General features: G+C 37.2%; 1 protein-coding gene across 5 annotated transcripts in view; it reads right to left on the bottom strand.

Moving 5' to 3' along the window:
- LPP (LIM domain containing preferred translocation partner in lipoma) overlaps positions 1-18,745 on the bottom strand; it is a 636,317-nt gene that overhangs the window by 155,279 nt on the left and 462,293 nt on the right. For all 5 annotated transcript variants that reach the window (XM_084871808.1, XM_084871812.1, XM_084871810.1 and 2 more), the window contains one exon: positions 6,279-6,405. In XM_084871808.1, the coding sequence (XP_084727934.1) occupies positions 6,279-6,405 (127 nt within the window). The remainder of the gene's footprint in view (positions 1-6,278; positions 6,406-18,745) is intronic.

Genomic DNA, 18,745 nt, shown 5'->3' with positions numbered 1-18,745 from the left:
CATATGCCATTATGTAATGATCATAAATCAGAGAGAACTTGAGATTAAACAAAAAAAAAGTCTTAATCCTGACACTAATTAGCTATGTGACCATGAAAACTCACAGAGTCACCCTGAATCTCTGTTACTTCATGTGAATAATGAATATGTTGTCATCGGGTCAGTCAGTCAGACCGCAGTTGTGATTAAGCTTTGTAAACTTGTAGAGCTTTAGTAAATGTCATCTTTTGTCATCAACACCATAATAGCTATCATCTCACCATAATAGAAAAAGTTATGTGGCCTATAGAGGATTAAAAAATATACAAGAAAGAGTACTTTTAAAGACTCTAGTCATTAAAATAATCAAGTTTAGAAGGTATAGGAATATGACCCTACCTATTCTACCATAATTCATGAATGAATTCTTTTAGAAAGGAGTCTAAGATAATTCATTTATGACAGGCTTCAACACATTTTGGGGGAAATAAAATGCCCCATATAGCTGTGTAGTAACAGCATCTCTAGTTGTTTTAATGTGAAGTTTATTTTACTCTTATCTATCTATCTATCTATCTATCTATCTATCTATCTATCATCTATCATCTTGAGTGTTTAAAAATTGTTTCAGACATCATGCCATTTCACCCTAAAGCCTTGAACATCTTGCTCCTAAAAATCATGATATTGTCTTATCTAATCACAATGTCATTACCATAGTCAAGACATTAACATGGATGTATTATCTCACATAAAATTCATGTTCAAATTTCTCTATCCTTGATCCAAATAGTTAAATTAAAAAAAAATCTAGAACCCAATCAAAACTCATGTCTTGCAATTGAATGGTATGATACTTTAATTTCCTTTAACCTAGCATAGTCTCTTCTAACACTGACTTTTTAAAAAGCATTTAGGAAAATTGGCTTTAAGAATGTTATAACATCTGGATTTGTATATTTCTTAATGGTTGGGTTCAAGTTAAATACTTTAGCAAGACTATTACATAGGTATGTTGTATACTTTCTACTATATCATATCAATTCACCAGTTGAATTAAGAAGGTTTGTTCCAGACTTCTACATTGTAAAGGTATTTTTTTTTTTTTTTTACATAAACCATCTGGGAGGTAATTTTTCGATATCCCTCACTTACATTAAAATAGGGGGTGGGACTTCATTGAAACAAAGCAACATGAACACGGGGGAACCTACTCCGATCACCCATTTACTTATATTTTCTTGCCCTTCTCTCCAAGATTCAGCCTGTAATCTAGTAGGAGATTTTTGACGAGGAAACACTAAGTTACTGCAAATCTACTTTAGTGTCAATGAAAATTTCACCATTAAATAGGCAAGATGGTAAAAAAAGAAAGTAGGTGATGGGATTATGTGGGTTAATTCTTTTAGGGTGGTATTTGGCATTGTTATTTCTAACCCAGAATGGAAGTAAGGTAAAATTCAAGTAGAGAGGACTCACCAATCTCTCTTGTGCCAGGCTCTTCTACAGACACACTGGTATGTAGCCCTCCTTCTCTCATCTCCAGGCAGCCTTATGGACTTTGTCTACTCTCACATAGGCCAAGCAGACCCAACACAGTGCTGATAATCTGCACTGACATCTTTGCCTCTCTCTGCCCTTCTCAGGAACTCATGAACCCAGTGAGACCAGAGCTTATTTTTGCATCTAAATGTCCCTAACAACCAACACATCTATAGGCATGCAAAATTTCTCAGGAACAATAAATGATAGTTCCATTAACTTATCCTTTGCTTTCTGCTCTTAAGAGATAGAGCTGGCATTCAAATCAAGACATTCTGGCTTTGGAAATCACACTCTTAACCACTATTGACAGAACAGTTCCCACAGCATTTGACCTCAATGTGCAGTTGTTTTGTTGTTGTTGTTGTTGTTGTTTTTAATGTAAGATAAAATTACTAGTCTTTACTTAGGCATTAAAACTCCTCTCCACAGTATGAAAGTTTTGAAAAAAAAAGTTGTTTTGTTTTTTTTTGTTTTTGTTTTTTTTTTTAAAGAAACAGAACTACTTTATGACACAGCAATTCTAATTCTGGTTATATATCCAAGGAAATCCAAAATGCTAATTTGAAAGAACATACACTCCCTTACCAGGATGTTCATTGCACATTATTTACAATAGACAAGCTATGGAAACAACCCAAGTGCCCATCAATAGACAAGTAGACAAAGAAGACATAGTACATATATAAAATGCAATATTACTTGGCCATAAAAAGTATGAAAGCTTACCATTTATGGGAACATGGATAAACATAAATGGTATTATGCTAAGTGAAATAAGTCAGAAAGCACAAGATAATTTTACTTAAATGTGGAATTTAAAGAAAAATAAACAAATAAAACAGAAATAGACTCATAGATACAGTGAAAAAACTGAGGGTTTCTAGATAGGAGGAAGGTTGTAGGATAGGTGAAAAAGTAAAGTGATTATAAAGTACAAATTGGTGGATACAAAATAGTCACAGGGATATAAAGTACAGCATAGGGAATATAGTCTATAATATTATAATAACTATGTAGGGTGCCAGGTGTTACAATTATAGGGGGATAACGTTGTAAATTATATAATTGTCTAACTACTATTATATACACCTAAAACTAATATAAAATAATATTGAATGTCAACTATAATTAAAAAATTAAATTATAAAAACAACAATAATAAAAGTCCTCTCAGTGTTGCTCTGAACCTATTTTTCCAATCTTATTTCCCAATATTTATTCCTTTCAACATAGGTCATTCTCTTCACTGGTTTGAAACCCTTCATGTAAAAAATTCCCATAATCAGAAATGACATTATTTCTATAATGTTACCTACTTGAAAATCTCTATTAGCATGATTTTAAAAACTTGATTCAAAGGCTTACTGCTCCATAAAAACTTTTCCATTCTTGCCTCAGGATGTCCTTTCTTTATTCTGAATTCTCAAAGAACCTTGAACTTTAATTCATCTCTTTCTATCTTGAGTTATGATTAAACACCCTAACTCTGTGCCCATCCCTTTTTAGGCTATATTAGTAAGCACCTTTAAAGTAACACTCTTGTTTGCCTGTTTCCATATGTCTCTAACATCTAGAAGGGTAATTAGCATCTAATAGGTACTTAATGTATGTTTTCTACATAAAGCTAACTTTCCTTGAATAATCCTGGCCTCAAGTCAAATTTTTTTCATTCTATCTATTTACAAGAGAATACCCTCTGTTATTTTCCATCTGGCCAAAGATGATCTCCTCCATAAAACCTTTTTAAATATCTATCCTAAATCTTTGGTCATAATCTGGGTTGTGGTGATGGAAACGGAAATGTATAATAGGTCCAAACTCACCAAATTGCATACATTAAACATGTACAGTTTCTTAATACACCTCAATAAAGTTGGGGGAAAATCTTTTAGAAATAACAAAATATATAGACCTGGAGCTTGGATTCTAATCCAGTCACAAAATTGACTAGTTATTGATATGGGCAGATTACTTAATATTCCTGTGTCTCAATTTCCTAGTATGGAAATAATAATGGCATTTACTTTACAGGGTTATACTTTTTCAATATGGATTAAATGAGTTGAGACAAAATTCATAAAATAGTACTGCCATATCATAAGTATTCAATAAAAGTTCATCATCATTCTACACTTTTATCATGATTTATAAAGATCATTTGGTAATGATTACTTACAAATTGGTGATAAAATAAAACTATTTTTTATAAGAACTTAAATTTAAATCAAGTATTAATTAATTTTAAGGGGCATATCTTGTTTTCTTTAACTATGGGATAACTTTGATTATTGAGCATATTTTACATTACAAGAACATAGCTAAGTGCTTTCTTATAAATATTTCGTTCAATGTGATAACAGTATAAGCTAACTAATATTTCCATATTAAAGATAAAGCAAAATAAAAACAAACATTTAGAGAGATTAGTAAGTTTTAAAATTGTCTAAGCTAGTAAGTAATAGAACTAGGATAGTTCTTTTTTTTTAATATATTTTATTGATTTCTAACAGAGAGGAAGAGAGAGGGATAGAGAGTTAGAAACATCGATGAGAGAGAATCATCGATCAGCTGCCTCTTGCACACCCGCTACTGAGGATGTGCCTGCAACCAAGGTACATGCCCCTGACCGGAATAGAACCCGGGTTCAGTCCGCAAGCCGATGCTCTATCCACTGAGCCAAACCGGTTTTGGCATAACTAGGATAGTTCTTGAAGGCAAATATAATAGTTAATTTATATGTTCCTCAAAGTGCTTAACATGTTTATTAACACATTTTTTCTTTATTGCTATGTAGGTTTTGCTATGATATTTGAAGCATATATACTTGGTATTATTACTTTTCATTTTTAATATACTCTAATAAAGAGAACATACTTTTAACATGCTTTTTTTTTTTTAAAAAAAAGTTTATCTTATTTTAATATAAATCCTTCTTTCACATCAATGAGAAAAACATAATATACTTACACACATATACATATAGATGTGTGTGTATAATATGCAAATTAGGTGGGGATGCCATAATGGGTCATGACCAGACAGGAGGAGGCTGCACACACAGGTGAGGCCTGGAGCAGAGACAGAGACCACAGTGGCTCAGGCAGCCCTGGAGTGGACACAGGCAAGGGGGCTAGGGGACTCTGCAAGTCAGGCATGGGTCCTGGACACCCACAAGGTGCCTCCTCGCACAGTGGGAGGTGGGGTGTCTCCTCGTGCAATTTTAATCGTGTGCTGGGCCTCTAGTATAGACTTATTTTTTTTTTTTACTCTTTTCCATGCCTGTGTGTTAATATATATCAATTTATATTTAGCTTTTAGCTATGTTATATTGATGTGGGTTGATGCTGTTTCCATATGATCTTACTAGTGTTGAAAGAAATGCCAGAAAACTTTTTCTACTTAATCTATCAAAGTGGATAATGGGGCTCAGACAGATGAGGAACATGGCAATATTGTTTAGTCAGAGAGGGACAGAACCTAAATTCTAAGTTCTCACTAATGTGCCCTTTTAGCTAAGCTATGCTACCCTCTGCTTACAAATAAATGTCATGATTTTCTCATCCTAACACAGGCCACCTACTATGTGGTTTTGAACCGGTGCTTTCTGATTACCTTTTAATACATGTTCTCCAATAAGAAGCAAATGGGAAGACATGCAAATTGGAAAAACTTGAAGAAGTACAAGCCCTATATTATGCATAGTGCAATTTCCCACCTCTGTGCCTTTCCAATGCCCCCAAATGTCTTTTCTCCACATGTACTTAAAGCAGCACTACTGAAAATGAGGTCAACGGATAGGTGTCTGACTAAGGAATGTTTGTCACCCTATGATGAGACAAATACAGTGAGTATTTAGAAAAAGTTACAGCAATTTAATGGTGTAATTTATCCCTGTTGAATCTGATCATGGTAAAACTTGGGTCTTCCATTTTTTTTTTTAATCATAATTTCACTTTCTTAGTAATTAATTTTACTGATACTTTATAAAAATACTGATCTCCAACAGACTGGGCAGCAGTTGTTTATTGTAAAAAAAAAAAAAAAAAACCTGAGAGGCAAGCTTTAGGGTCCAGGTTCAAGTGCCAATTTTTCCATAAAGCATTCCTGATGTTCCTGATGAATAGACCTTTTAAATTTTTATAATATTTGACCTAAGCAAGCCTCTCTCATGTCTCTTATAATTATAGCTATGTTAGTAATTATTTGTGCTTTTTTTCTCTCTTCTGAATAATTACAACCTCTTGGGTGAAAAATTATGTGTCCATAACACTTCATAATTGGCATATAATTCATAAGTTCACATTAAATATATGGACAGATGGATTATTTTTTCATAAGTATTTATAGGCTTAGACAGAGAAAGTTAAAGAGTACAACTGTTTCTAAACTTGGATAGGGAAAGGAGTAGGAGCACAGAGTTCAGACTCTGCCCAATTACACATTTTATATATTAATATTTATACCTGAATATACACAAAAGCCCTATTTCTGCATAATAAACGCTAATAAATGATCAAATATTAAGTTTTAAATCAAATGTATCTCATGAAACTCTGAAGTACCCCTGAGATTTTAGTACAAGCCAAACAAATAATCACATGGTGGGTGTCTCCCACAAAGCAAATTCCAGAACTCAGTTTTGTGCTTATGGATACCAACTCCTTTACCACTGGAGCTGATAATACTTCTACTTACTAATTAAGGAAAATAGGAAAGGACATTTACTTCAGAAGTCAGCTCTGGGACCCACTCACCAAAGTATTCATCGGCAGGTGGATTTTCCATGTCATACAGCATCTTCTTGGTCAGGTGCTCCAGTTCATCTTCAGGGCGGAATGAGGGTGGACCAGCGGGAGGCCCCTTTGATCCTGCTTGTCCACTCTGTAAAGGAGAAAACACGAAGTCTTTTAAGTGCAACCTAGACATCAACCAAGACAATTTAGTCATGTTCGCGTTATAAAGAAAAGAGTATTGGATATGGCTATTAGGAGACCTGGGTTTTAGATATGGTTTTGTCAGTCTTGTGTCTGATGTTGGACACAGCACTTAATTCACATGCATCATCTATCAGGCTTTAGAAATCCATGTGTACAACAGACTCTACTTCATTTAACCATTGCTAGGAGTCACTATGTACCAGTTGTATGTTTATCAAAATGATAGATACATAGAGCATCCATCTTATGGAGCTTATAGTGAAATAAAATGAGAGATAAAGACACATCAAAAATGAAAGATAAAGCAACTGTAGAAAGCATTTGTACCATCAGGGTACAAATGTCACCTCTCATACAGCCTGAGAAGAAGAATTCCAGAGAAGATGTGGTGACAGACTAGGACACATTCAGCTAAAAGAAGTTCCTCAGATTAAGGTGGAATAAGGAGCTCCTCGCACTGTGTATTTCTGAAATATTTATAATGTTTGAGATATAAAATAAAACACATTATTGAATATAGGTGTCCAGAAGGTGAAGGGCCTTGTGTTCCAGTCAAGGAGTTTGAATAATGTTTTTCTTACCAGCACTACAATCAGCTAGATATCTAATGGGTAAGGTAAATCAGTAGCATTGACACTGGGCTGGTGTTTTACTCAATGGGTGAGCCAGGATTCTAGCAATAACAGAATCAAGAGCCAGGTGAAAGACACTTCCGGTGACCAACTAAGAGTCCAAAGTAAGTGGAGAAAGGAAGACCAGATGCCAGATGTAAAATTGTTGTGTGCTGTGTAAGTAAAAGGGAATGTATTATATTTTCCTTTGCTATATGATGACTTGGACCATTCCTAGTACACACTCCAACATCTTGAATCAAAGTGTTAAAAACAGAAAGATGGTTATAGAAGATTTAGATGATGATGTCCTCTATGGCTACTGAACAGAGATGAGAGTGGGAATGTTTTTCCTTTCTTAAAATGGTTGAAAAAGAGTTTTTCCTGACAGGAATAGTTTATAAAAATTAACTTAACAAAACTTGCATATTCATTCACCAGTTATCTTCATTCTACTGAAAGATACACTGATGTGAAAATCCAACAAGTTATAAATCCACATACTAATGTTTTATTCTTACTACCAACATTTATTGCAACAACTCTAAGATGGATATTAATTATTTGTGTGATATCTAAGTTATGAAATGCCTTTTAAACATAGGTAAAATTGTTAATTGTTACCTATTTGGCTTTTTCTCTATAATTATCATCCATTTTTAGGTTTTAAAAAATGTATAGAAAGTCAGACATGCAGAAGGCTGAAAATGTCAATAATTTTTTTTTTATGTTTGTCTCTATCCTTACACCTGGAGTTTTATTTCACTGTTGGAGAATTTGGATTGGAGATACAAGGCAGTAAAAAAACTATGACACAGGGCAAGTGACAGAGGCCAAAACTAGAGCTACCTGCCAGCATCCTGAGAATCATTACCTCAGCCGAAACCGGTTTGGCTCAATGGTAGAGCCTTGGTCTGCGGACTGAAAGGTGCCAGGTTCGATTCCGGTCAGGGGCATGTACATTGGTTGTGGGCACATCCCCAGTAGGGGGTGTGCAAGAGGCAGCTGGTCGATGTTTTTCTCTCATCGATGTTTCTAGCTCTCTATCTCTCTCCCTTTCTCTCTGTAAAAAATCAATAAAATATATTAAAAAAAAAAAAAAGAATCATTACCTCAAACTACTCATTGTGAGATAAGAAAATTCACACCCAAAAATGTAGGGTAAGACCAATTGTAATAAAGCCAGGACAAGATCCCATCTTAGCATCACTCATTTATTGAATAGACAATAATGTTAAACTTAGGGCCTCCTCTACAATGCAAACAATGTCTGTCCAATACAATTGGTGTAAGAATTAAAGGAGCTAATATTAATGGTGCCAGCTATTCTAATCTAAATAAACAACTATTAAAGAAAACTTGATAATTCTTGCTTCCTGGTGTAGGGTGAACCCTCATGGCATAGACACATTTCATCATTGTTTGAGCCTAATATCTGCTTTCCTTTACCTTAAAGGCAGCAAGAATGCTGTTTGTCTCTGTAAATCTAAGCAACTCAGATTTTTCCCTTAGCAGTTGTATTTCAAGTACAGCTTCAATTTCAGAGTACTTACCTTGCCAGCATTTCAAAGATTTTAAGAAAAACATATTATTAATTTCATTTGTCAAAAACTCCTTCCTATTTACTAGTGATACTGTTTCTGAAATAACTCATTTAGAACGACTGCTTTTTGTTTGTTTGTGGGTTTTTTTGGTTTTGTTTTGTTTGTTTGTTTTTTTAGATTCTAATCTCATACAATGCTGATCTTGGGTTGCTGGTATTTCTTACCAAGAATGATCTCAAGAGATCACCTCTTTCAATGTTTCTGAAAGTTATTTGGCTATAGAGCTCTCACTGACCACCCTCACCCCCAACACAACCCAATGCATAATACTTAATCTAAGGACTGCATATTGATAAAAGGGTTTAGGGTTCACATTTCCAGTTGCTTCTCACACCAAAGAGGATGTAGCCCAGGACTTTCTTCAGGTTTCAAGCCCCATAAGTAATCATTTAGAGTTTTACTCACTGGGATAAAAAGACACCCCCCTCCTTTTAATTTATTTCTCTCAGTAGTGCTTTAGGACTCAATATGTCCTAAAAAATTAATAATTGTCATTTCTAATAAGTAGTTCCTAGCATTGCATCTTCGTAATAGACCATGCTTAAAAATGTGTGTGGTAGGGGGCAGGAAGGAGATGAGTTGCATCATTTTATTTTTTCAAAAGTAGAAGGGTGAATAGTATCAGCAGTCTATTCATTGTGGCATAATAATAATTCTTCATATTGTGTGCCCATTTTCAAGATGCCCACCTTCACACACATGGAATCTACAACAGCCCATGTGATCTGTGGTCCCATTTTATGGATGAAAGAATTGAGGCTCAGAGAAGATAAGTGAACAACCCTGTGGGAAGTTCCACCACTGAAAACCAGTGAGCCCTGACTGAAACCAGGTGTGCTGAGTTTGTGTGTTTCTGCTACTCTGAAGTGCCAGTCAGCGTTCCCATTATCTTCCTCTCCAGGTTCTTCTAACTGTATTAATCTGTAATAACTTGGATTTTTACCTACTGACTCAGTTAAGCAAAGGTATTTTCAAAGTGGAAGTTTACTGCTAAATAGAAACAATAGAACTTCAACACAAATATCAACAAAGCCTCTAGCCTTTTCTAAGAAAAAGACAGTCTTATAAGTATCAATATTAATCACTATTATGTGTGTTCTTTGCAATGCCTAAAGGTGAAAAAGATTACATGATCTACAGATGAGAGTTATTGAGAAATAGATTTCAGATGCCTCCTTTAAAATTCCTTTAACACCTTTTCTAAGAAATTACAAAGTGCTAAGCACTATCATTATAAAGTCAAATTATTCAGGATTCCTGCTTCTGACAACTCACAGTTTAATTTAAAAGAGAGAAGAGAGAGAGAGAGAGAGAGAGAGAGAGAGAGAGAGAGAGAGAGAGAGAGAGAGAGAGAGAGAGAGACATTAAAAAGGAAAAGAGAAAAATAGGCAATTACAATAAAGTGCAAATACTGAGCACAGGTATGAATTCAATGAATTCAGTGTTCTGAGATGGGAGAAAACTGTCAAAGAGCAGAAGCCCTCTTAGTTTGATCTTGAAGGATAAATTGGACTTCACCAGATATTGGAAGGAAGGAAGGAAGGAAGAAAGGAAGGGAGGAAGGAAAGAAGGGAGAAAAGGAAGGAGGAAAGGAGGGAAGGAAGGAGGGAGGAAAGATATTAACAAATATCTCAAACATTAAGGCATTGCAATGATACCTTAAAAATGCTACCAGACATCATGGTATCTGGGAGTAATTTAATGGCCAATGTGCTCACTGAAGTCTGTTGCCTCTTCTTTCTGTGCACACACAGCTAGACTACATTAGGGGCAGCTATACGAGGTGCAAGAAGGAAGGTGCTGACCCTTTGGAGAGGTGCCAGCCACTGACTACAGTCGCCTGTCTCAAACTGTTGCTTACAGAAGGAGACAGGACAGAAATATGTTAAAAGATTAATGGCTGAAAGTGATGGGACAGTGGTTTACATCCTATTTATCTTTTTCTATGTCTTCCTTCTTCTACAATGAAGATCTTATAGGAAAATGTTCACAATCTGCAACTGGTTCTTCTCTGCCATAGTTCTTCTCTTCCTTAGGGCCCAGATGATTATCATTCCAGGGAGGGCTTCATATGAATATTTCAGCTAATTCTGGATCTAGGTGAAAGTAACATATGAGAATGTGCAAAAGTGAGGACTGTGCTGTTCAGACAGAACCGGGCTCAGGCTGGCCAGTGCAGCTGGGGTGGTGGGAGCCTCTCCTGCCTCCATGGCAGTTGGACATCTTCCTAGGGGTCCTAGACTGTGAGAGGGCGCAGGCCAGACTGAACTCTCCTCACCCGCCAGCACCCCCCACTACCCCCCGCCACTCCAGTGCACCAGGCCTCTAGTATTTAAAACTTCATAGTATTCTTACATAGGACAAGTACAGAGACCCATTTATCTCTATAATCTTAGCTTTGCCTTCAAATTGTCCCATAATTCTGATCTATTCCCCAAGCCTTATTATCTTTATATGCAAAATGATGTTTGCAAAGATTCTATTCGATCATACTTTTATATCCATAATATGCAGGAAACATATCATTGTAGGTTTTTATAGTGAAATCACGGATACTAAAATCAAGGCCATTTTATAATCTATAAAAAGTCACACTGATGCCTAACCGGTTTGGCTCAGAAGATAGAGTATCAGCCTGATGACTGAAGGGTCCCAGGTTCGATTTCGGTCAAGGACATGTACCTTGGTTGTGGGCATATCCCCAGTAGAGGGTGTGAAGAAGGCAGCTGATCATTGTCTCATCCATGTTTCTAACTCTCTAACCCTCTCCCTTTCTCTCTGTAAAAAAATCATTAAAATATACTTTAAAAATAAAAAGTCACGCTGAGTAAGTGGAAACCTCATTATTACAGAGATTTCCACTTACAAGAGGACTTGAATCACTTGTCAGCATCCTGCGAAACAATCTGGAACTTCATTCAGCATTCTGAATCTGAGTAAGCAGAAGGCAGGTCACAGGTTTCTGCAGCCTACTGAACTTTCACTACAGGCAGATCAAGAACATCCAAAAGTTAATTATCTTCTCCTACCACCATGCTCCTTGGGTGGAGAAAGAAGAATTCCACTGCCCCACCTAAAGAGCAAAGGGAGCATGGTAGATAGCCAGCACTAATGTGCAAACAGGGACACAGCACTGGGAGAACACTCACTGCCTTGAATCTTTGTCATCAACAATGTAACTATTTATATTAATAAAAGGGTATTATGTTAATTAGACCAGATGTCCTTCCTGACAGAGCTGTGTGCTCTGAGGCCCCGAGAGAGCCACAGTGAGCCGAAAATCCTGCCTGTGAACATGAGCTGCACAGGAAACACCTTTTTGACCATTCATTGACTAAGCTTATGGTATGCTACTCACTTGGGTAATAAGAATCCAAGAAAATGATCTAGGGTATTTTCACCTCACTTCTGAAGGGAAAATTGGAAATCCTCTGCTGGCGGGGCTAAGAAATATCCTGCCCTAGCCAGTTTGGCTCAGTGGATACAGCCTCAGCTTGCAGACCAGAGTTTGATTCTTGTCAAGTGCACAGACCTAGTTTATAAGATCCTCCCTGGCCAGGGCCCAAGTCAGGGCTCATGCAGTAGGCAACCAATTGATGTGTCCCTCTCACATTGATGGTTCTCTCTGTCTTTTCCTCTCTTCTAAGCTCTCTAAAAATAAATGAAAAAATATACTCTGAGGAGGATAAAAAAAAGAAAGAAATGTCATATCCTATGAAAGTGACATCTTAAAAATGCTTAAAGAAAACTGTCATTTTTTTTATGGTGAAGAACCAGAAGTCCATGTTGATGAAAACACCTTGGCAGCTGTGAGGGCCAGGAGCTGTGGTGGCTGGCAGTGGCAGCAGCAGTGGGGTGATGGGGGCAGTGCTTTTCCCTGATAATCCAGTTGCCTCCAGCAGAGGGAGGCCAGACTGCTCTCCCTGGGGGAGTGGGCCTAAGCCATCAATAGGATATCCCATTAGGGTTTCCGGAATATGAGAGGGGGCAGGTGGGCTGAGGGAACCACCTCCCACCCCCAATGCACAAATTTTGTGCACCAGACCTCTAGTGCTATGTAATAAAAGGCTAATATGAAAATTGACAGAACAGCAGAACAACCAGTTGCTATGATGTCACTGACCACAAGGGGGCAGATGCTCAATGCAGGAGCTTCCCCCTGGTGGTCAGTGTGTTCTCACAGGGGGAGCACCACTCAGCCAGAAGCCAGGCTCATGGCTGGCAAGTGCAGAAGCAGTGGCGGGAGCCTCTCCCGCCTTCACAGCAGTGCTAAGGATGTCCAACTGATGGCTTAGGCCCACTCCCCACAGGGAATGAGCCTAAGACATCAGTAGGACATCTCCTGAGGGTTCCTGTACTGTGAGAGAGTGCAGGCTGGGCTGAAGGACCAACGCAAGTGCACAAATTTCATGCACCAGGCCTCTAATTTTAATATTTGTGGTAAGAATCCACCTTATAAAATAGCTACTTAAAAGCTCTTGTGGAACTCTGATATTGACCTCTGGGTAGATTATTTTCACTGGTGAGTCCTTACCTGCTGTTGATTTCCTCATTACATAGTAACGTGAACTTATTGCAAATCTGAACCTCATCAGAAAAATACAGCCCAGGAAGATAAAATACCTGGAAAAGGCAGCCAAGATATTCAGAAACATTACATGATAATGAATACTCTATCTCTCTGGGTCCCAAAGCTGCTCATTTTTCTTGTCTGTTTGTAATGATGTACAAGAGATTCCTCTCTTGGATGGAAATGACTTCAATTATGTGTGCTTGAAACATAGAAAAAAAGAAACATAGAAATTATCTTCTTTCAAAAGGTAGAATTAGCCCCATTTTGGAGCTGAAAGCCTGCCAGGAAAAATATATTTCTGATATTTTCACTCCCCCCACCTCCTATTTAACTGTGTCAAGTGTAAAGTTTGCAATTTCCTGAGGCTTCTTCTACTTTGTCTAACTGAATTATCCTACCCTCTCCTCAAGGTCTCACTGTTTAATGGAAGGAGCACCTACTCTGACCAAGGGAAGAAAATTTGCTGGACATCCTTTCTGCTCCAGGAAAACAGAAGTGGGCCAGAGAGAAGGGAGGAACAAGGAAAACCACCTCTTAACAATTAGAAACCCATAAGGGAACATTCCCCACTGCTTCATGGGAGTAGAACAGCATGCTCTTAATTCTTCTAATCATAAGTTCCATTTTCTTGGAGAATAAATAGTGCATAATGAAGATCAAGGATTTTGGTTTTAAAAGTTTGATTCTAGCATTGAAATAGATAATAATGAGTCTTTGAATTTCAGAAGCTTGATTTTCTTATAACCTCTTTTTCATATTCCCTTTATCATGCTAGATCTTGATTCCTCTAAATCACCTCTATAAGTCAAATTTGGAAGCATAGCCCAAAAGTGATGATTCTGAGTTACAGCATGGTGAAATTGCTGGATGTTACTGCAGCTAAGGGAAAGTACTGGGTGTACAGTAAGGGGTCTATAGTATTTGCACACCAGGGTACTAAAATGATGTGGGCTGAGCTGAGGGAAAGTGGCCCCTCTCCACACCCACTTCTCTCAGTTTCCATGTGTCAATGTAACTAAAGAATGGCGGGCTTGGAGCATGCTTGTTTCTAGGCCTACTGTCCAGGGAACCAAAGTTCACATTTAACTCGTCCTTCTCTCTTTAGTCCCAGGCAGACCCACCTTAATAGAGAAAGTGAGTTGCCTCTGTGGGATGGTAAGATTTCTCCAAATTTGCTCTCTTTCCATCTTATATTGTCCATATAAGAAGCTATTTTCACAATACTATAGCTAAAAATTACATGCATTCTTTCTTCCTCCATTAATTAGATTTTATGCATGTTAGGAATAAATGATTTGATATCACCAAGGCAAGGCAATTACAGGACATTTCCATTGGTAGGTTTTACCTCAATAAGATTCAAGAAATAAAAGTTTAATGAATGGGGGGAAAAAACAAACTGTTGTTCAAGGCTATGTTTCCAAACCAAACCATATATATATATATATATATATATATATATATATATATATACACACACACACACACATATATATATACACACAGATTGAGGCAAACATGGCTTCACAGTTATGAGTATGAGAAATAGAGTTTATGCTTATCTTATTATTTCTTATGGTATTATTTCCCATATAAACAACTGTAGACCTACTCTTGCCACATACTGTATAGGCAAAAATGCCAATGCATGTTCTGTGTAGGAATAAAAAGCAAATATTAGAAGGAAATATACCAAAAAGTAACAGCTCATGTAGACAAAGGGGATTATAAGTAATTTATATACTTTCTTTATAATTTTTAAATTATCTAAATAAAATATAGTCATAAATGGATGATCTTTAAAATGTAATAAATATCTATATAATAAAAGCCAAAGCAGCCATTACAGTGGAACAGCCAGAATGACTGGTCACTATGATGTGCACTGACCACCAGGGGGCAGACACTCAATGCAGGAGCTGCTCCCTGCTGGTTAGTGCTCTCCCACAGGGGGAGCATCATTCACCCAGAAGCCAGGCTCATGCCTGGCAAGCACAGCTGACATGGCGGGAGCCTTTCCCACCTCCATATTAGCCACTAAAGAGCAGCAAACTGGAGGACAGTAAGAAGGAGCGAGGGGTCCTGGACTGAGAGGGGGCACAGGCCGGGCTGAGGGACCCCTCCAAACAGTGCACGAATGTGGTGCACTAGGCCTCTAGTCCATTATAAAACAGGGATTCTCAGGCTTTTCTTTGGCATTTTCAGGTATGAAGCCAAGAGAAAATGGAGAACATGAAGTGAGGACAATTTGATGAAAACACACACACACACACACACACACACACACACGCACACACACACACACACACACAAAAAAAAACCAAAAAAAACAACAACAAATCAAAGGCACCTAGATTTTCAGATAGGCACAGAAATACTTTCCCACTATATGAGCTGTTTCTATCTAGTGGGCTTGGCAGATGCCTGAACGTGACACCCCACAGTTAGATAACATGCAAATCTGTTTTCAGTTTTAATATGCAAATATGATGCTTGGCACATCACTTTCCATGGGTGAGGTAAATTTCTGTTTTTGAGTTTTTCGTGGGAAATGCACACCAGCAAACAAATGGTTAACTCCCCCTATTTCACCTTACATAAGGTGGTTTTTATTTGAGTCAGAAAGGTTCTTGCTCAGCTATCCAAGCCACTTTGGATGCAAAGAGAGGGCATACTCTTTATTCAATAGCAATGCCACCTGTAGCAACAAGTCATAACTTTCACAGGTACATTGTCCACATTGGATTTCTGGGCTTTAGAGGGGAGGCAGGCAAAGTGTCTAAGTGAAAATAACAGAGAAAATGTTTTCTTGACCTGTAAAAATATAATCTAAGCAACAACATGATGAGAATATGAGCTTCTAGCCTGAGTCAGGAAAGAGGTAAATGTCCTTGCTTCCAAAATATTCTAAAAGTGCAGAAAACTGTGCCCTAAGGTGAAATCTACATTAAATTGTCCATCAATACTAGTAGTTAGGCATGAAGCCAGTCCTCAAGATAAGTGAGATATATCCAGTTCAAGGAATATATAATCCTGTCAGGGAATCAAGGCACATGAGGGAGGAATGAGGAGCAAAGCAAAACCCTGACTATTCATCAGTATGATGATTCAGTATGGCTCAGACATTTAAGAGAATAGGATTTCAGGGTGACCTGCTTGGGTTTGGATCCCACCTCCACCACATACCAATTACTAGTATGGGACCCAGGGCAAGATGTTTCATTTTACTAAGAATTGGTTGCTTAATTTATAAAATGGAGTTAATAGGATTTGACCCATGAGTTACAATGTGATGGTCACATAACCCATTTACTGCCATTACTGACTGACAAACTATCCTTAAAGATATATGTAACTATATGTTCAGTTGTATTAATATCATGTGAACATATCAATGGATGATAGGATACAAAGGAAAGAGAATACATAATGAACTAAAGAATGCCAAACACAGGCCAAGAGGATAAGGGGCTCGAATTAGAACTTGAAGAAAAGAGAAAACCTTTGACATTTCTATGCTCACTTACAGACAAGAAGGAACCCTGGCATAACACTCCCACACAATAGATTTAATTCAATACTTTCTGCAGCATGAGAGCTTTTCTTTCTTTTTTAAAAAATATATTTTATTGATTTTTTACAGAGAGAAAGGGAGAGGGGTAGAGAGTTAGAAACATCAATAAGAGAGAAACATTGATCAGCTGCCTCCTGCATACCCCCGACTGGGGATGTGCCTGAAACCAAGGTACAAGCCCTTGACCAGAATGGAACCTGGGACCCTTCAGTCCACAGGCCTATGCTCTATCCACTGAGCCAAACTGGTTTCGGATATATATATATATATATATATATATATATATATATATATATATATGGAAATAAAATCAAGTTAGTGGTTTTGTTAAGTGACTATGTTAAGTGAGTTAGCCAAAATCACACTCATAGTAAGTGGCAGAGCCAAGGAGTAAACATGAGTCTTTTGATCCAAGCTCAGTGTTTTTCCACTAATTTACAGCTGGCTTTATATACTCATTTAGAAATACGAAACTTACATGATACTATCATAAAGGTTAATCAAGACAGTCAACCTCACTGATTAAGGCATGATGCTAATTATACCAGAGGCTGGAGACAAATGTGGCCCCTTTTACTTTCAGGAACATTGATTGTGGAGGAATGGAGAAAGCGTGGGCTTCAGAAGCAGAAATACAGGTTCAAATACCAAGTGATAGCACCGATTTTGTATAACATTTCACAAGTTTTTGAAAACTTAGCAATAGTTTTTCCATCTGTAAATAGGGTTGGGAGGGTAAGCCGGGGAGAGGGAATGTCTCCATCTCAGGGCCATTGTGAGTAAAATCTAAGATGATACGTGCAACATGCTAATATTTAAGAGGGGCTCATGCATAACTTGTGTCAAATGCTTATAGTCTGTCAAAACCGAGCTAGGAATGTCTTTCAAATGTGGCAGGAAGGTGGGTGAGGGAATGTGAAGAACTCCGTGTCATTCCTTAGTGCTGTCTAAGACGGGGAGAATGAGGGTGACTTGATACCAAATCTAAAGACAAGTGGCATTTACTAGTTCTTACTGATCATCAAACATGATTCAAATAATAGTAATTCTATTGAGAAAATACCCTTTTCCATAAACTCTAAAGGAGTAGAAACATATGCATTCATTTCATACATTTATTGATTTATGTGTATAGGCTCAAAATAAAGATATACTGAGTGCACAGAGGGACCAGACAATGTTCAAAATAGTTTACATTAATTAACTGATTTAATCATCACAGTGGCTCCATCAGGTGGATACTACTTTGATTTTACCAATGAGAAAACTGAGAAAATTGGAAGTAACTAGACACCTGGGATTCGGATCCCATTGCCAACTCCAGAAAGTGCACGCTTAACCATCACACAAACAGCCTCAGACTCTTCATCTATTTACAATTTTTGTCAGAGGGATTATATTATCTATCTACTTATAGATTGTAACACTCAGGTGAATTTAATCATATATTACAATATAAAGCCTTGAACTAAAGAATGAACTTTTCTCAGAGGAAAGTACTGCTTTTTATGACATAGTATCTCCTCTGTGTAGAAAAAAATGGCAACTAAAGATATAGCCAGCTTTCTGGGTAATTCTGATGGAAGTATACTGAGACAAGACTGTGTGCTATGGCCGTGTTTGATGTCTTCAATTATGATTCAGGAAGAGAATAACTGCACTGGAGGGTTAATACTAAATCTTAAAATACTAAAAGGAAATGATAAACAGCACTGTACTTCAAGGTGGGCAAAGGGGAAAATCATGTAAAATAAACTAATACTTTTTCATGTAAAAAGCTAAAAGATAATGCCATTTCCCAGTGATCAAAGTAATCTTGTGTGTGTTTTGTTGTTGTTGATTTTCCTACTTGATTATGGTCTAACTATGAGTAAAATACTATGAAAGTATTCTATTTTACAAGAATTTGGGCCTCTCTAAAG

This window comes from Pipistrellus hanaki (genome assembly GCF_964339955.1).
Source record: "Pipistrellus hanaki genome assembly, chromosome: 2".
Classification (NCBI taxonomy): Eukaryota; Metazoa; Chordata; class Mammalia; order Chiroptera; family Vespertilionidae; genus Pipistrellus; species Pipistrellus hanaki.
The sequence above is the reverse complement of the archived record's forward strand: the minus strand, read 5'-3'. Positions and strand labels throughout refer to the sequence as shown.